We start from the raw sequence: 20,449 nt of genomic DNA, 5'->3' as shown, positions 1-20,449 counted from the left end.
TCGTGTCGAACGGTGGCCAATTGTAATTGCAGCCCAGCCATTACATTTGCGTAGCATAGGAATGAAAACCACACAATAAACAAAGACCGACACTTGCACGCTCAGTAAAAGCGTTACTTAAGGTGTGTAATATTATATATATATATATATATATATATATATATATATATATATATATATATATATATATATATATATATATATATATATATATATATATATATATATCCGAAATGCATTCACTTTGCCAGCCTATATAAAAGCTGAAGCAAAAATTCCCACCAACACCCCTGCGCCTCCGGTGGAGTAGTGTTGTAGGACAGGAACGTTCTGGAATTAGAAAGAGGAAGAAACAGGAAGCATGGTTAAAATGGCCCCCATGCCATGCTTACACTGATAATCCCAGATCAGGTTACAATACATTCAGTGTGAATATAGGCTCAATAGTCTATTATACAGGGAGAATCACAGGTTAGGTTATTAATATAACCTATATGAATGTGGCAGCCTGTCATATTTTACTAACATATCTTTCCCTGCAGCAGCGCTGCCTGTGGCTTGTCCCCCCCACCTCCCCCTGTGTTCCGTGTCGCAGCGGGGAGCGGGTGCCGGGAAGCTGACCTTGCAGGGAGGCAGGAAACGTTGTGAGGAGAGCGGCCGAGTTCGCTGGCTGGAGCGGCGTGTAGCGGCTTCCGGCGGTGCTAGTGAGAGCGCTGTGCTGCGGCGGTCTCCCTGGCTTTGAAGTCCGTACAGCGCGGACGGAGCAGCTGGGGCGGGCGCTGTATTAGCGGCGGGTGCGGGCGGCGGTAAAGAAAACGGACCCCACACAGCGGGGCGGCAGCGCGCGCTGACCGCCCCGTTCCCCCCAGCATACCTGGTCTCGTAGGGAGGGCTGCGACGGGGCTTCTATCTGTAAGCTCCGTCCAGCTCTTGTTCCTGGCTGCGACGGGGCTTCTATGTGTAAGCTCCGTCCAGCTGATCACGTCTTCATGGCTGCGACGGGGCTTCTTTCTGTAAGCTCCGTCCAGCTGTTGCAGGAGGCAGTGAGCTGCCTGTGGCTGTGAGGGTGCTCTTTGTGAGGACCGACACGCCATGCGCTGCTTGCAGCGGCACTATCCCGGACCCATGTTTTTCCAGAAACTGGGAAGGGATGTAAAAAAGTAAAAAATGTAAAAGTAAAAATGAAAAATTAATAAAATCTTCAACTAAGTGTGGGAACTCCACACAAGCCTTGTTAGTGCTGTGAGCACAGAAAAAAACACTGAGGTACTCGGGGATATGGAGGGGTGGAGAGTTCCAAATTTAAATATTCAGTGCCTTTGTTTCTGCTAAGCCGTCCATATCTCAAGAGTACTCCAGTGACCCCTAGTGGATGAAAAAGAAACAGTGCCTGAAGGAGAAATTACATACTTGAGAGAAGGAACATAACGACAATAAGCGTGGTGAGATTTACACAACAGCACACCATAACATAACCTGGCCAGCAACATAAAACAGCAACAGCTGAACAGGTAACACAACAGAGAACCTGCAGAAAGTCACCGCACAGAGGCGGGCGCCCAATATTCCTTATGGACTACGAGAAAAGGATTAACCAGTAGGTATTAAAATCCTATTTTCTCTATCATCCATAGGAGATATTGGGGAACACATAAGTACGATGGGGCTGTCCCAAAGCTTCCAGAATGGGCGGGAATGTGCGGAGGCAACTGCAGCACCGCTTGCCCAAACTGCGTATCCTCTTTGACCAGGGTATCAAACTTGTAGAACTTCACAAAGGTGTTTTTCCCCGACCAGGTAGCAGCTCGGCATAGTTGCAGGGCCGAGACTCCACGGGCAGCCACACAGGAAGACCCCACCGATCTTGTAGAGTGGGCCTTCAGAGACTGTGGAACAGGTAAGGCTGCCGACACATAGGTCTGTTGGATAGTCAGCCTAATCCACCTTCGGCAGGAACTGCAGTCTAGTCCTGAGTTCCGCTCTGCTCTCGTAAAAGACCAAGTATGGACTTTTACACGATAAGGCCCCCAATTCCGAGACATGCCTAGCAGAAGCCAGGGCCAGTAACATCACTGTCTTCCACGTGACCTTAATTGATCCCAGACGTAAGCCTTTATCCACTCCAGCCTGCAGGAAACTAAAGGAACCTTCCCAAGTGGAACTCTGCGGACGGATAAGTGCGCTCCTCGCACCAGGAGATATATCTCCGTCAGATATGATGATAGTGTTTTGACGTCACAGATTTTCTGGCTTGCACCATAGTGGCCAGTGATCGCAAAAACGCGCCATAGCGCGAATTTTACCCACATTTGATGTCCGGGGACTCACTTATCTAAAATGGGAGGGTCCCCGGGGACGCGCTCCGCAGCAGCAAATACTCCGGGACTCACATTTAGCAGCTGTACGCGCTCATCTGAATCTCTGAGATCGCGCCAGCCAGTCAGCGGCACGCAGGAGGTGACTGGCTGTTTCCTCAACCAATCACCTCCTGTAGTCTCCAGTCAATCATCCCTGCAGCGTCTCCCGCCAGTCCGCCCACTTTGAATCCTCCTCCCCGCAAACCTGGGCTCCGCCGCCAGCACATGGATGAATCTGTGCTGCAGCGCTGACAGACTGGCCCCGCTCATCTCCACCTCCTCCCTGCTAATATAGTGTCATTAGTGCAGAGATGACACAGGAAGCAGAGTAAGGAAGAGCTGCCCACCAATGTCCCGGCAGCAGAAGAAGAGGAGCCGGAGGGGGACGACAGTGCTGCAGCTGCGGCAGAGGAGAGCGCACCCCTCATCACTGATGAGGAGAAGCAAGAGAATGGGGGGGGGGAGTGGAACTCCGTGCCGGGAGATGGGGAGAAGAAGATCGCTGCTGCTACTGGAGGAGCAGGGGACCCGGAGACCAGCACAGAGTTTGTACACCCGGAAGGTGGCGGGGAATGGCTGGTCATGCTCTCCACCATGTGGTGCAATGGGTCCGTCTTTGGCATCCAGAACGCATGCGGGGTCATCTTCGTGGTCCTGATACAGGAGGTTTGGGTCCAAGGATGATCCTCAGCTCACGTTTAAAACAGGTGATTGGAGCTGGCGGGTGTCCAGACATGGCACAGTACACGGTGCTCTGCCCGAGTGAGGGAGTGGGATACTGTAACATTCACTTCATTAAGAAACCTTTGCCCAATTTTCTATGCTTACACATAAACAGTGTTTATAAGGAAACCTGTCAGTGTCACATAATGTTATTACTGGTGTCTTATTGTCTTATGTTGGTAGAGGTACATGTGCCCAGTTCCCGTGCCAGCATCACTTTAAAAAAGATTGATGGATACAAATACAAAATATAGCATATATATTTCACTATTATATGTAAGCATTCTCATCTTATGTACAGTAGTCACTAGATTATCACACTGCAATCTGGTTACTGCAATGTGCCTCGGTGCTCTACCTGGTGCAATGTGCCTCGGTGCTCTACCTGGTGCATTGTGTATAATGCGCTCTACCTGGTGCACTGTTTATATGTGCTCTACCTGGTGCAATGTGTCCAAGTGTTCTTCCTGGTGCAATGTGTATAACGTGCTCTACCTGGCGCATTGTGTATAACGTGCTCTTCCTGGCTCAATGTGTATAATAACGTGCTCTACCTGGTGCAATGTGTGTAACATGCTCTACCTGGCTCAATGTGTATAATAACGTGCTCTACCTGGTGCAATGTGTGTAACATGCTCTACCTGGCTCAATGTGTATAATAACGTGCTCTACCTGGTGTAATGTGTGTAACATGCTCTACCGAGCGCAGTGTGTATAAGGTGCTCTAGCTGGCGCATTGTGTATAACATGCTCTGCCTGGAGCAATGTGTATAACGTGCTCTACCTGGCGCAATGTGTATAACGTGCTCTACCTGGCGCAATGTGTATAACGTGCTCTACCTGGCGCAATGTGTATAACGTGCTCTACCTGGCGCAATGTGTACAACGTGCTCTGCCTGGCGCAGTGTGCATAGGAGGTTCTACCTGGTGCAATGTGTATAAGCGGCACTACTGTGTGGTGTAATGTGAATTGGCACTATTATGTGGTCATACCCCTTCCCCGTGAAGCCACGCCCCTAAATTTTTGCAGCGCGCCGTAAGCGCGCATTTCCTATACTTTGCGATCTGAAAGGTGGAACACCAATTCCCTTTCTGCCTAAGGGCACCAAAATGTCTAGTTACACCTCTGGTGCAGCGTGTCCTGTATGCTACACAGCCCAGCAGCATTGACACCCCATCCCCCCACCTTGCAACACTTTTGTAGTGTCCAAACAAGATTAAAAAGAACTTTCATTCCGATGGGACCCAGAAAAAGACCGGTAGGACCCAAATTTTTAAAAGTGAGGGGTCGCTGGGACCCACTTTTTTTTTGGCTCAGCGCGATCACTGGTGGCAATGACTTTTTTGGAAAGACCTTTGTGAGCTAGGATGTTCCGCTCAATTTCCATGCTGTCAAACGAAGCCGCCGTAAGTCCTGGTAAACTAACGGCCCATACTGAAGAAGATCCCTTCTTAGTGGCAGAGGCCAAGGGTCTTCTACGGACATGTCCAGAAGAGCCGCGTATCACACTTTCCGGGGCCAATCCGGGGTAATCAGGATTGTCTGCACTCCCTGATGCCTGATTCTCTTGAGCACTCTTGGAATCAACAGAATCGGAGGAAATAGGTAGACCAGCTGGCAAGGCCAAGGCGATGTCAGCGCATCCACTGCGCTCGCCCGAGGGTCTCTGGTTCGTGAGCAATAGCAGCAAAGTTTCTTGTTGAGGCGAGACGCCATGAAGTCGATCTGGTGGAAACCAAGGCAGCAGTAGGGGTGTGCGGCGTTCTGCGGTTGCGACAGCCAACGCGCAGTGCACCGCTGAACAAACAACCCCTCAGGACGGTGGTCCTGCAGCGGGGAAGCTGCTCTGCACCTCGCGAGGCCGGTGACCGTCCTCCCTAACTCCCACGGCGCAGGTATGCTGTTGCCCAGACAGCATACAAAAAAAAACAAAAGTTTTAAAATAAGCTGAAGAAAACTCTGGAGCTAGCAGAGTGTGCATCCTCTCCTGAAGGCACTTTTTTCTAAACTGCCTGTAGGAGGAGGCATAGAGGGGAGGAGCCAGCACATCCAGACAGTGCACTGGCTCCTTTGGACCCGTCTATACCCCATCGTACTAGTTTCCCCCAATATCCCTTATGGATGCTAGAGAAACAGATTTTTACATAAACCATGTAACTGCTTTCTTATGAAAAAGGTAGGGAAAAATGTAACTCACCCGATTCCACTGACTCGCGTTAAGAAATTGATAGAAGAGCCTGTGTCATCTTGACGAATCTGCAAACAGGGTAGAGGTGGTGAGTGCACCGTTCTAACTGGGCTGATCCTGTCTCAGTGCAACCTTTGCAGTCGTTTACTTATCCAAAAAGGATGACTGTCAGTTACGTCAGTGGTAATGAGTGGCTGCTTAACATCTATATCCATGTGAAAACAGTAACATTCACATGGCTATATACGTTCTATGTGATGACCAACAACAAAGATGTGTTTCCTTCACGCCGTACAAATACATTGACACAATGACACAAATGTGTGTACCCTTATTTTGGCAATCAGTGAAGTCATCCCTGATATTTGGTGACTAGTAATATCACACATGCAAAATCTAACCTGGAATCTGGTAAGCGGTGATTGGATAGATGACTCATGTTGAAAACAAAGAATATATGGAATTCACTGTACAGTTGCTGAGTATTTCTCTCATACCCGCATCTTGCTTCATTGAAAACTGAACCTGGGTACCATAAAGAATATTGCATTCCAGTGTAAAAATTACATAGAGCCCCTGAATGACTTTGAATACTATTATATTCTACAACAAGGTTTATGTTCCCATTATCCTGTCTAGTGTAATCTAATAAAAACCAACGGCACAAAGTAGTAATTACTTTGATCACAATTACAGCCATGATTTTGATACCGCTTTCAGATTGCAATGCCGGATCCCACCTGAATTGGAAACAGTCCTTCCACTCAAAGATATGAACGAGATACCGTTCATATCTTCGAGTGTGGAGGCACAAGCGATGAACGATGCGCGGCCCCGCGCTCGTTCATCGCTGGTGCCCAGTCACCTGTGCATGCAGGCCAATATGGACGATCTCGTCCATATTTGCCTGCGCTGCTATGGAGCCGGGTGACGTAAATAAACTTGACTCCCCCGTCACATTCCCCCCCCAATGCCGGGTTGCCCGTCGGCCGTATCCGCCGTCGGGCAGCTTGGTGGCGGATCGCTAAATGTGTAGGGCCCTTGAGAGTGAAGAGTCACCTGGACAGGGATACTACAAAACAATGTACAAAGTTTGCATATTTGGGAAAGGTTTGCAGAGATTGTACACTCCGCAAACCTGGTGTGTCCATTGTGTTACATGGTTCAAGATTTTCTGATCACACAGACAAGAGTGCAGTGGGATTATAGTGGGGAGGATGAATAAGGAGATTTATGGTAGACTTACCATAGTTAAATCTTTTTCTGCGAGGTACAATGGATTCCACAGGGAATAACATTGGGGTGTAAAGTTGGATCTTGATCCGAGGCACCAACAGGCTATAGCTTTGACTGTTCCCAGGAAGCAATGCACCGCCTCCTCTATGGCCCTGCCTCCAGGCACTGGAGCTCAGTTTCATTAACCAATCTAATGCAGTAGCAGGTAAAATAGAGACGGCAGATGTAGGCCACACAGAACCACATTCTCACGACAGGAGAAGGTACCAGCGGCTAATGCCATACAAACCTAAAGAAGCTAAGTGCGTCAGGGTGGGCACCCTGTGGAATTTAGTGTACCTAGCAGGAATAGATTTAACTATGGTAAGTCTACCATAAAACTCCTTTTATGCAGTGGAGTACACTGGTATTCCACAGGGAATAACAGAGGATGTCCTAAAGCAGTTCCTCATGGGAGGGGACACACTGTAGCGTGTACAAGAACCCGGCGTCCAAAGGAAGCATCCTGGGAGGCGGAAGTATCAAAGGCATAGAACCTAAGTAATGTGTTCACTGAAAACCACGTAGCTGCCTTGCACAATTGTTCTGCGGACGCACCACGGCGTGCCACCCAAAAAGCTCCAACAGACCGAGTAAAATGGGCTTTGATAGCAGCAGGAGCTGGGAGTCCAGCCTGCGCATAGGCTTGTGCAATCACCATTCTAATCCATCTGGCCAAGGTTTGCTTATTCGCAGGCCAGCCACGTTTGTGAAAACCAAAAAGTACAAAAAGGGTATCTGACCTCCTGAGGAAGGCAGTCCTCTCCTCATAAGTACAGAGAGCCCGTACCACATCCAAAGATCGTGCTTTGGAGGACAAACCAGAAGAGATAAAGGCTGGAACCACAACCTCTTGGTTAAGATGGAAAGATGATACCACCTTAGGGAGATAACCGGGGCGAGTTCTAACAACTGCCCGGTCACGGTAAAAAATCAGAATTGGTGGATGATAGCACAAAGCGCCTAAATCCAACACCCTCCTAGCAGAGGCAATAGCCAACAGAAAAACAACCTTAAGAGTAAGGCATTTAAGGTCCACCGACTCAAGAGTTTCAAATGGAGACTCTTGCAGGGCATTCAAAACAACCGACATATCCCACGGAGCCACAGGAGGGACATAGGGAGGTTGAATCCGAAAAACACCCTGAGTGAAAGCATGAACGTCAGGAAGAGACGCAATGTTCGTCTGAAACCAAACCGACAAGGCAGAAATATGAACCTTGAGGGAGGCCAGACGAAGGCCTAAGTCCAGGCATTGTTGCAGAATAGTCAAAAGTCTGGAAGTTTTCAAAGTTTATACATCATACTTCTTACCAGCACACCAGGCGAAGTAAGAATTCCAGACCCTATGATAAATCCGTGCAGAAGCTGGTTTATGGGCTTTCAAAATAGTTTGAATAACCGCCTCAGAAAATCCCTTGGCCCTCAGGAGTGAAGCTTCAAGAACGCCGTCATAGCCAGTCTGGCCAGGTCCGGATAGACACAAGGGCCCTGAACGAGAAGGTCTGGGCGTTGAGGAAGTAGAAGAGGACGCTCTATCGAGAGACCCTGCAGGTCTGAGTACCAATGACGTCTGGGCCATGCTGGAGCGACTAGAAGTAAAATTCCTCTTTCTTGCTTGAACTTCCGCATTACCCTGGGCAGTAGTGACACTGGAGGGAACACGTATGGCAGCCGACAGTTCCATGGAATTGCCAGTGCGTTCACGAACGCTGCTTGAGTATCCCTTGTCCTTGACCCGAAGACCGGAACCTTGTGATTGTGTTGAGATGCCATCAGGTCTACATCTGGTAGGCCCCACTTGTCCACTAGGAGTTGAAAAACTTCCGGATGAAGACTCCACTCTTCGGCATGAACGTCTTGACGACTGAGGAAATCCGCTTCCCAGTTGAGGACTCCGGGAATGATCACTGCCGATAACGCTGGCAGATGGCGTTCCGCCCAACGGAGAATTTTTGACACTTCCATCATTGCCATGCGACTTTGAGTGCTGCCTTGATGATTTATTTATGCCACTGTGGCGGCATTGTCTAATTGTACTTGAACAGGCCTCTTCTGTACTAGAGGCAGGGCCAATGTTAACGCATTGAACACTGCCCGCAATTCCAGAATGTTTATCGGGAGGAGAGATTCCTCCCTGGTCCACCGACCCTGGGAGAGAGTGTTGCTCCAACACTGCAGACTGGCATCAGTCGTTAGGAGGACCCAGTTGGAAATCCAGAAGGTACGGCCCCTGCTCAACTGTTGGTCCTGTAGCCACAATCTCAGTGACAGGCGAACCACCGGAGTCAAGGAGATCAGTTGAGACCTTATCCAATGAGGCAGGACGTCCCACTTGGAAAGGATTAACCTCTGCAGAGGACGAGAATTAAATTGAGCGTACTCTACCATGTCGAAAACACGATTAAATGAGGCCTAGTACTTGCATCACCGAGTGTATTGACACTCTTGGGCGAGAGAGGAAGAATCTGATCCTGTCCTGAAGCTTCAGGACTTTCTCTGGAGACAAAAACACTCTCTGGTTGTGTGTGTTCAACAGTGCCCCCAGGTGCACCATGCTCTGAGCAGGGACCAGCGAGGACTTCTTCCAGTTGATGAGCCACCCATGGGCTTGTAGGAATTGGACCGTCAGTTCCAGATGACGGAGAACCTCTTGGGAGTTCGCCAGGATCAGCAAGTCGTCCAGGTACGGCAGGATCCTCATTCCCTGACGGCGGAGAAGGGCCGTCATTACGGCCATGATCTTGGTGAAGATCAGAGGGGCCGTGGTCAATCCAAAAGGCAAGGTCTGGAATTGATAATGTAGGTTGCCAATAGCAAACCGCAGATATTGCTGATGTGAGATGGCAATAGGTATGTGTGGGTAAGCATCCTGTATGCCCAGGGATATAGTCCTTGGCTTCCATGGCCAGCACAATAGAGCGCAGAGTTTCCATACGGAATTTGGATACTCTCACAAATTTGTTCAAAGATTTGAGGTTGAGTACAGGCCGGAAGGACCCATTTGGTTTCAGAACTAGAAACAGGGTCGAATAGTAACCCTTGCCTCTCTGAGACAGAGGTACCGGCACTACCACTCCTGTGTCCAGGAGGGATCGTACAAGTGTAGAGCTTGCGCTTTTAACGGATCTGAAGGGATAACCGTCGTGCAATACTGGCGAGGAGGATGTCTCTTGAAAGAGATTGTGTACCCATGACAGACAACTTCCCGCACCCAGGCGTCTGAAGTGGTCCTTAACCAGGCCTGAGTGAACTGCAGAAGTCGGCCTCCCGCCCTGGGGTCCCCCAGGGGGAGGCTCGCCCCGTCATGCAGCAGGCTTTTCTGCTTTGGAAGCAGGCTGACGGGCGGCCCAAGATTGTTTAGACTTGGGCTTAGTGGTCTTGGAAGCACGAGCCTGTCTCGGGTACGCCTGACCTTTTGCTTTCCCTGGAGGTCAAAAGGAATGAAAAGTGGTACTTTTAGCCTTCGGAGCAGGAGTAGTACTTGGAAGGAACGCAGTCTTAGCAGTCGCCAAGTTAGACACAATCTTGTTTATATCCTCCCCGAATAATATGTCTCCCTTAATAGGGAGCACCTCCAAGGTCTTTCTGGAGTCCAGGTCCACCTTCCAGGACCTCAACCACAGAATCCGGCGAGCCAGGATAGACGTAGTAGACACTTTGGCCGCCATTACGCCTGCATCAGAGGCCACCTCCTGAATATAGTGGGAGGCTGTGGTAATATAGGACAGATATTGTCTGGCAGTGTCAGAAAAATCCTGAGGCAGCTCATCCTCTATTATAGAAAAAGAGAGAGACCCTGTGGCGCAGATATGGTATAAAATACAATACAGTCCCTTTAAATTTCCCTTGCTGGGGATAGAAGATTTCTTCCAAGAATGTCGTCCTTCTCTCCAGGGGTTCACTCCAAGTATTAGCCTCAAAATAGGAGGAAAATATTCTTAGTGTAACACTGTGGGGTCTGGGTGGAATACACTTTAAGATATATGATGTTGCACTCACATTTTATAATAATTAAATATGCCCATCATCCTCCATATGTCTGTTTCTCCTTCTCCGCCAAATGTGTGGCTCAAATAAAGAGAAATATTTAGTGCAACACTGTTGGTTAAAAACTAAAACTGAATTTATTACAGAATTGCACTCACATTAAATAAAACATAACAAAGCATATAGAACCTCCTCAATAGGGTAAGATGATTCTCACGACAGATAGATTCGGAACCAGCCGGTCCAACCGTCAAAGGAAGATATCACCGTTCCCAAGATGTTTCCAGAGGTAAGTCCAAAAGTCCAGAGTCCAAAGAAATCCACCTGCTTTACGCGTTTCGGACTTAGAAGTCCTTCATCAGAAGCATGGTGGAGTACAAACTGAATGGGTTTTTATACCCACAAACATTATGAAGACCACCCCCACCCCACCTGAGAATGGGCGCCCAGATTCAAACCAGCCAATGAAAGAAGCAAAACGGAGCCGTACTTCACATTACATCACTTCCGGTTTCCGGATGGATGCGTTCCACCGTGTTCCATACATATGTACGCGTGCCGTCCGCTCGCTTCCGGTATTACCCGGAAGTTGTATTTGCGTTCCACCGCGTTCCAATGTGGCGCTTCTTAGAGCTTCCTCCTTTACTTTAATTCGAAAGCATAGCGGTGACAGTTACCATGGTCACGTAGTTGACATTTACTGGCGGCTCAGACTCTCATGGGGTGAAAGTGGTCAATGATGATACATAATCTATAAAATATACCAAAAAACATAATTAGTTATACAATAGGGGAAACTATAGGAAATGCTTGAGCTCAAAATCCCCATTCAAACCTCTGGGGACCAAAGATTTTAATACGTAAATCCACTTCATTTCAGCTTTGGAAAGCCTAAGATCCACATCCCTTGTTTTCCAATTATGTTGGACTATTTGAATGCCCCAAAAGGATTTAACATGACACTCATTTGATTGATGTTTTTCTTTAAAATGGGCCGATAGTGTATGTAACTCTAAGCCCTTTTTGATATTATATATGTGCTCTGCCATCCTAGTTTTTAGATTTCTAGTTGTTTTACCAACATAAATTAAATTGCAGGTACATTGTATAACATAAATAACATTCTTAGAATTGCATGTTATAAAATCCCTTATGGGATAGGTTTTACCATTAACTGCAAATTCTTTTATTTTAGAGGGGTTGTTTTTCGTAGTCGTCCTGCACATTAGACAGGATCCACATCGATGAAAGCCTTGTATTCTAAGGCTACTGCGTTTCACTTCATCAATGCTACTGCGTACCAATTTATTTTTTAAATTTGGTGCTTTCCTATATATGAAGAAAGGTTTACATGGGAGCTCCTTTCCAATTACAGGATCCTTAAGAAGTAAAGACCAATTTCTCTTAATGCATTTTTCTATTTCTTTAGAATTAGAACTGTATCTCTATTAAATTTTCGAATTTTCCTTTCTTTCAATTCTCGAGTTTCTTTATTTATTTTTCTCATTATCTCCTCCTCAGATGATTTAAAGACATTCTGATCTTTAAAAGGACCAATTAGAATGAAAAGATTATTGATTTCCTCATTTAAAGATTTCAATAATTTCTTTCGTTCTCTGAGAATGAGATCAATCAATTTATGGGAGCATTGGTCAAGCATAGCTTGCCACTCATTGGAGAAAGTCTCATCAACCCCATTAAGGGATGGTGGTTTTATAATTTGAAGACCTTTTGGTATTAAATTTTCAGTTTGATATTTATCTAATGTTATGACTTCCCACCATACTCTATTTTCCCTTAACATGGTAGTTTCCAATTTTTTACTCAGACTGTAGAGATCTTCATTACTACATTCTTCCTCTATATTAGAGGTTTCAAAAATATTCTTAACAGATTCATTTCGACAATCCCGAAATGCAAACATGTTTGCTGCAGTACTTGATTGGTGATAGTGACAGATAACACGGAAGACAGGAAAACACCAAAGAAGCCAATTGCGCAAACACCACAAGTGCAGCCCAGGTCAACTCAAAATGGCTCACCACACCATAACCAATGCATACAATAGAAAAAGAATGGAACAGAAAAGGACCTTCAGACTTTTTGTAATTCTTTAAATATTAATGATTTTAATATTTCTCTTACCTTTCAAATAAGTACAAGGGAAATAGTCTTTTTGGATTTGTTGATCTATACAACAAATGGTAAAGTTCAAACAAAGAACTACCGTAAGCCCACTGACTGTAATAGTTATATTTATAGGGACAGTCAGCACCATGATAATTGGCTTAGTGGCATCCCTTTTGGGCAGTATAGTCGTATTAAGAGAAACTGCTCAGAACCGGAGATCTGTAAAGAGCTTATAAAAGAAACCAAGGGACGTTTTTTGGAAAAGGGGTATACTTTAGAGGAACTCAACAAGGCAGAAGATCGCATTGATAAAATAGAAAGAACTGATCTACTAAAGGATAAACCAAAAGTATTGAATGACAACACCTATACATGGGCATTTATTAGTAGATACAGTTCTAATTCTAAAGAAATAGAAAAATGCATTAAGAGAAATTGGTCTTTACTTCTTAAGGATCCTGTAATTGGAAAGGAGCTCCCATGTAAACCTTCCTTCATATATAGGAAAGCACCAAATTTAAAAAATAAATTGGTACGCAGTAGCATTGATGAAGTGAAACGCAGTAGCCTTAGAATACAAGGCTTTCATCGATGTGGATCCTGTCTAATGTGCAGGACGACTACGAAAAACAACCCCTCTAAAATAAAAGAATTTGCAGTTAATGGTAAAACCTATCCCATAAGGGATTTTATAACATGCAATTCTAAGAATGTTATTTATGTTATACAATGTACCTGCAATTTAATTTATGTTGGTAAAACAACTAGAAATCTAAAAACTAGGATGGCAGAGCACATATATAATATCAAAAAGGGCTTAGAGTTACATACACTATCGGCCCATTTTAAAGAAAAACATCAAATCAAATGAGGGTCATGTTAAATCCTTTTGGGGCATTCAAATAGTCCAACATAATTGGAAAACAAGGGATGTGGATCTTAGGCTTTCCAAAGCTGAAATGAAGTGGATTTACGTATTAAAATCTTTGGTCCCCAGAGGTTTGAATGGGGATTTTGAGCTCAAGCATTTCCTATAGTTTCCCCTATTGTATAACTAATTATGTTTTTTGGTATATTTTATAGATTATGTATCATCATTGACCACTTTCACCCCATGAGAGTCTGAGCCGCCAGTAAATGTCAACTACGTGACCATGGTAACTGTCACCGCTATGCTTTCGAATTAAAGTAAAGGAGGAAGCTCTAAGAAGCGCCACATTGGAACGCGGTGGAACGCAAATACAACTTCCGGGTAATACCGGAAGCGAGCGGACGGCACGCGTACATATGTATGGAACACGGTGGAACGCATCCATCCGGAAACCGGAAGTGATGTAATGTGAAGTACGGCTCCGTTTTGCTTCTTTCATTGGCTGGTTTGAATCTGGGCGCCCATTCTCAGGTGGGGTGGGGGTGGTCTTCATAATGTTTGTGGGTATAAAAACCCATTCAGTTTGTACTCCACCATGCTTCTGATGAAGGACTTCTAAGTCCGAAACGCGTAAAGCAGGTGGATTTCTTTGGACTCTGGACTTTTGGACTTACCTCTGGAAACATCTTGGGAACGGTGATATCTTCCTTTGACGGTTGGACCGGCTGGTTCCGAATCTATCTGTCGTGAGAATCATCTTACCCTATTGAGGAGGTTCTATATGCTTTGTTATGTTTTATTTAATGTGAGTGCAATTCTGTAATAAATTCAGTTTTAGTTTTTAACCAACAGTGTTGCACTAAATATTTCTCTTTATTTGAGCCACACATTTGGCGGAGAAGGAGAAACAGACATATGGAGGATGATGGGCATATTTAATTATTATAAAATGTGAGTGCAACATCATATATCTTAAAGTGTATTCCACCCAGACCCCACAGTGTTACACTAAGAATATTTTCCTCCTATTTTGAGGCTAATACTTGGAGTGAACCCCTGGAGAGAAGGACGACATTCTTGGAAGAAATCTTCTATCCCCAGCAAGGGAAATTTAAAGGGACTGTATTGTATTTTATACCATATCTGCGCCACAGGGTCTCTCTCTTTTTCTATTGTATGCATTGGTTATGGTGTGGTGAGCCATTTTGAGTTGACCTGGGCTGCACTTGTGGTGTTTGCGCAATTGGCTTCTTTGGTGTTTTCCTGTCTTCCGAGCTCATCCTCTATTGCCTGAACCCATGCTTCAATACCTTTCGCAGCCCAGGAGGCTGCCATAGTAGGTCTATGTACAGCACCGGCAAAGGAGTAAATAGACTTCAGGCAACCCTCCACACGCTTATCAGTCGGTCCCTTCAGTGAGGCGACGGTGGTGACAGGCAGAGTAGGGGGCAGAACAAGACGGGCGACATGAGAGTCCACCGGCAAAGGAGTCTCCCATTTGTTACTCAACTCCGCAGGGATAGGATAACGAGTTAGCATCCTTTTAGAGAGGGAGAACTTCTTTCCTGGAGACTCCCAGAGTTCCTGACGTATGTCAATTAAAACGTCAGAATGTGGTAAAACTACTTTACAAACCTTCTGACGTTTGAACTTGTCAGGTTTCTTAGAAGTAGCAGAAGGCTCGATCTCATCCTCAGTCTGGAGAATCAGCTTGATAGCCTCCACTACTTCAGGATCATCAACCTGTGTTGGAGAATCCTCATCAGAAGGAACTGTATCAGTGTCTGATGGGTCAGTATATTCCCCATCCTCATCGGAGGAATTAATCCGAAATATTAGTGGACTGTGAGGAAGAAATGGCCCGCTTAGATGACCCCTTGGCCCCAGATGGGTGTGGGGGTAGACTTTTGTCTAACCAAAGATTGATTTAATTGTTGCAATTGGGTAGACAGCTTATCCACCCAGGGCGGATTTACTACAGGGACAATATGTGGCTGTAATGGCACAGGAGGTCCCACAGGGGGCGTAAGATGTGTTACAAGTGTAGTCAGCATACTTGAAAACGCCGCCCAAGGTCGGTCCTGATTAGCCACAGGTGCAGCAGGTGTACCAGGAGATGTATGGCACCCAGCGCCTGAACCAGCAGTTAACACTTCCCCCACCGGTAAATCCGTGGTGACAACACTGCAGGATGCAGGAGCGTCCGTGGATTTCCCGCCCTGTGTGGCAGACATTATAGGGAATGTAGCCTTAGAGAGTGTAACAGTACAATTTAGCCAGACAAATACAATACCTGCAAATAACCCCCTGTGCTATGTGACAATAAATATAGAGCACAAACAGAGGATTTAAGCGGTGTATATTATAATTATATATATATATATATATATATATATATATATATATATATATATATATATATATATATATATATATATATATATATATATATATATATATATATATATGACCCTGACGCACCTAGCCCCCCAGGGTACAGAATAGTGATAGCAATTGTCATACAGGAAATTAATCCACATAACAGCTACAGGCACACTCAGTCACAGGTGCAATGCAGAAGTTATTACATATAAACAATAAAACTGCACTGGACTAGTAAAACTACATATAAATACAGATATAACAATGCACAGTAAATACTGGATGTATTTCACAGAATACTTGTACTAAATATTCAGGTAGTAGTGCACTTGTTCTTAACTAACACTGTCTAGATGGCGCCAAAATCTCAGTCAGGGAGTGAGGGAGAGAGAAATGCAGCTCCAGGGCGGGAACACCAGCAGATGGCGCCCGGAGCTGGGGGAGGGGCTACAGGTCAGCACCTTATCCCCTCTGCTGGACTTCACCACCGGGTACTGTGGAGCCTATTACAAACTGATTTTAGTAAATCCGACCTGTGCTCCCTGCCTTGGTGGATATAATGGGGTCCCTGTGCAGTACAGTGTCCACGCCAGCAGCGCAGGTCGTTTCCTGGGACCGCGATTTACCGGCGGGTCCCACCTGGGGGGACCCTCTTACCTCCTCCCTGAGCTGCAACCACGCAAACCAGAAGAGCGTCAGCGGTGTGTGCCTGAAGTCCAGTGCGCCTCCGCTGCAAGTACCCGGGAGTATGCAGCGCTGCTGGGGGAGGTGATGAAGCAGCGCAGCCCAGCATGTCATAAAGACATAACCAATGCTGCGGCCCTTGAAGACTTCTTAAAAAGCTCTTTTCAGGGCTGCCTAGCGCAGCCCCACCTGTTAGCTGCCTGCACTGCAGGCACAAACTTACAAACTGATCTCCAGTGCCTGGAGGTGGGGATATAGAGGAGGCAGTGCATTGCATCCTGGGAACGGTCAATGCTTTAGCCTGTTGGTGCCTCGGATCAAGATTCCAACTCTACACCCCGATGTTATTCCCTGTGGAATCCCAGTGTACATTGCTGCAGAAATGAACGTTATGGTAAGAACTTACCGTTGATAACGTGATTTCTCTTATGTCCACAGGTATCCACAGGATAACATTGGGATATCGTTCTGAGAACTGCTCTGTCTGGAAAAAAACTTAGGAAAGGAGACTTACAAGATAATGCTCCTAAATCGGACACTCTTCTGGCTGACGCCATTGCCAGTAAAAAAAGAACTTTAACCGTTAACCACTTAAGATCTGCTCTCTCAAGTGGTACAAACAGAGGACCCTGGAGAAATTTAAGAACTAAATTCAAATCCCAGGGAGCAGCAGGAGGAACAAATGGAGTTTGAATATGTACTACTCCTTGGAAAAACGTACGTACATCCTGTAGGTCAGCAATCTTCTGCTGAAACCATACAGTCAACGCTGAGACTTGCACCCTCAAGGAAGCAACCTTCAACCCTTTATCCAATCCTGCCTGCAGGAAATCCAAAATCCTAGCTACTTTAAAAGATCTCGGATTGTAATTTTTTCCAGAACACCAATGAATATAGGCTTGCCATATTCTATGATACACACGGGCCGATGAAGGCTTTCTTGCTCTAAGCATGGTTTGGATTACTTGCTTTGAAAATCCTTTAGCCTCTAAGATAGAGGTTTCAGCAGCCACGCCGTCAAAGCTAGGCGGTCCAGATGACTGTGACAACAAGGACCCTGCATTAACAGATCTGGACGTTGAGGGAGCAGTATCGGTGCTTCCACGGACATTCTCAACAGATCTGTGTACCAATGCCTTCTTGGCCAAGCTGGAGCTATTAGAATGATTGCTCCTTTTGCCTGTTTTATCTTTCTCACTACTCTGGGTAACAGAGATATTGGAGGGAACAGATACGCCAGCTGAAGCCTTCATTCTACTGACAGTGCGTCTACCAGGACCGCTCCTGGGTCTCTTGTTCTTGATCCGTATCTCAGAACCTTGTTGTTTAGACGAGACGCCATAAGGTCTATCTCCGGTAGACCCCATCTGTTCACCAGTGTCTGAAACACTTCTGGGTGTAGTGCCCATTCGGTTTCCTGAATGGTGTGCCGACTGAGAAAATCCGCTTCCCAATTTAGTACACCCGGGACAAATACTGCTGACAATGCCGGGAGATGGAGTTCTGCCCATTTTAGGATGGGAGTTACTTCCTCCATCAGACTCTTGCTGTGAGTTCCTCCTTGATGATTGAGGTATGCTACTGCCGTCGCATTATCTGAGCGGATCTGGACTGGTCTTCCTTGTAGATTGTCCTTTGCCTGAACCAGAGCCAAGTAAATGGCTCTTATTTCTAACAGATTTATCGGCAGGCAACTTTCCCTTGCGGTCCACTTTCCTTGGAACCATAGGCTTCCGAGTACCGCCCCCCAGCCTTGCAGGCTGGCATCTGTCGTCAGGACTTGCCACTCTTTTATCCAAAAGGGTCTCCCCTTGTTTAAATGGCCTGTCTGTAGCCACCACGCTAGAGACCTTTTTACATTTACTGGAATCTTTATCATCTGTTTCGTTATCGTTTGACGATTTCCGTTCCATTTGGTCAAAATGAGATGCTGCAACGGTCTGTAGTGGAATCGCGCATATTCCACCATGTCGAACGTTGATACCATCAGACCCAACAGTCGCATTGCTGCATGGACTGACATTGTCTGGGCTTGCAACGCTTCCTGAGCCATGACCTGCACCTTGACTATTTTCTTCTCTGGTAAGAGAACTCTCTGTAGGTCTGAATCCAATATGGCTCCCAAATGAACCATCCGCTGTGACGGATTCAGGGACAACTTCTCCCAATTTATGAGCCACCCGTGTCTCTGTAAACAAACTATCGTCTGTTGGAGATGGCTCAACAGTAAATCTTGCGACTGTGCTAAGATTAACAAGTCGTCTAGGTATGGGAATATTCTTATCCCTTGTTTGCGCAGACAAGCTGCCATAACCACCATGATCTTGGTAAACACCCTGGGTGCTGTAGCTAGCCCGAAAGGCAGAGCTTGGAACTGGAAATGTTCCTGTAGGATGGCAAACCTGAGGTAACACTGATGTGACAGTGCTATAGGCACATGTAGGTAAGCATCCCGTACATCCAGAGATACCATATAGTCTCCCGGTTCCATAGCCAACATTATGGAGCGTAACGTCTCCATGTGGAACTTCGGGATCCATATGTAGTTGTTCAACATTTTTAGATTTAGAATTGGTCGATATGACCCATTTGGTTTCTGGATTAGAAATAGATTGGAGTAATACCCCTGTCCCTTTTGTGATGGAGGTACTGGGACAATCACACCTGGCTGCAGTAATCTTTGGACTGCTTCTTGCAGGGCATTGGCCTTCGACTCTATACGAGACGGGCTGGTGCAAAAAAATATTTGAGAAGGCTGCCTCCTGAATGGGAACCCATACCCCTGAGATACTACCTTCTGCACCCAGGCATCGGTTGTTGACCGTTGCCATATGTGTGCAAATTGCAGGAGTCGGCCCCCAACCCTGGAATCCTCCAGGCGGAGGCCCGTCTCTTCAGGCTGAGGGTTTCTGTTCAGGTTTGGAAGCTGGCTTCTTGCTAGCCCACTGCTTCCTACCCCCGGATTTAAACTGGGGTTGCTTAGGCTCCTCTTTAGCTTTCGCTTTACTTTTCCAACGAAAAGAGCAAAATTTTAAACCCTTGGACTTAGGGTTATAAGCAGCCGGAAATCTGACCTTTTTCGATTCAGCCTCTGATTCTAGGATATCCGATAAAGGTTTTCCAAATAATATATTACCCCTAAAAGGCAATGCTTCCAATTCCTTCTTGGATTCCGCATCTGCCTTCCAGGTCCGTAGCCAAACTGCTCTGCGAGCGACTACTGCCAAGGCTGAAGCTCTAGAAGCAACAGTGCCTACATCGATTGCTGCGTCTTCTAAATACTGGGTAGATTGTCTTAAACGGCAAAAACGATCCTCTTGCTCCCTAGTAGGAGAGGGGATGTCATTCTCTAGTTCCTCTATCCATTCGCCCATTGCCTTTGCTACCCAGGCCGAAGCCATAGCAGGTCTTACCACTGCTCCTACAAGAGAAAAAATATTTTTCAATAGGCTCTCTACCCTTCTGTCTGTGACATCATTCAAAGAGGTAGATGACAGTGGTAAAGCAGATTTATGCACGAGTCGCAGAACATGTGCATCTACTTTTGGAGCAACTTCTCTCTTCGAACAATCCCCAGCAGGAAATGGATAATAAGAATCCCATCTCTTAGGAATCTTATACTTTTTACTGGGCGCTGCCCAAGACTCATCCTTCATTTCCGTCAATTCATCTGACGCTGGAAATTCAGCTTTCACTGACTTTGTTCGTTTGAATACAGGTGCTTTTGCTTTTAACGCCGTCTTGGCTGGTTCTTCCAGAGAAAGCACAGCCTTCACTGCATTAATAAGTTCAGCTACATCTTCTGAACTAAAGCTCTGCGACTGATCATCATACGGAGTTGAATCTAT

At 46.1% G+C, this 20,449-nt stretch overlaps 1 protein-coding gene across 1 annotated transcript in view; it reads right to left on the bottom strand.

Annotated features, from left to right (window-relative positions):
• Positions 1–20,449, bottom strand: part of POLB (DNA polymerase beta) — a 127,782-nt gene that overhangs the window by 83,438 nt on the left and 23,895 nt on the right. Inside the window, exon 5 of the mRNA XM_063931740.1 lies at positions 5,279–5,337. Within this exon, the coding sequence (XP_063787810.1) occupies positions 5,279–5,337 (59 nt within the window). The remainder of the gene's footprint in view (positions 1–5,278; positions 5,338–20,449) is intronic.

This window comes from Pseudophryne corroboree, chromosome 6, assembly GCF_028390025.1.
Source record: "Pseudophryne corroboree isolate aPseCor3 chromosome 6, aPseCor3.hap2, whole genome shotgun sequence".
Taxonomy (NCBI): domain Eukaryota; kingdom Metazoa; phylum Chordata; class Amphibia; order Anura; family Myobatrachidae; genus Pseudophryne; species Pseudophryne corroboree.
The sequence above is the reverse complement of the archived record's forward strand: the minus strand, read 5'-3'. Positions and strand labels throughout refer to the sequence as shown.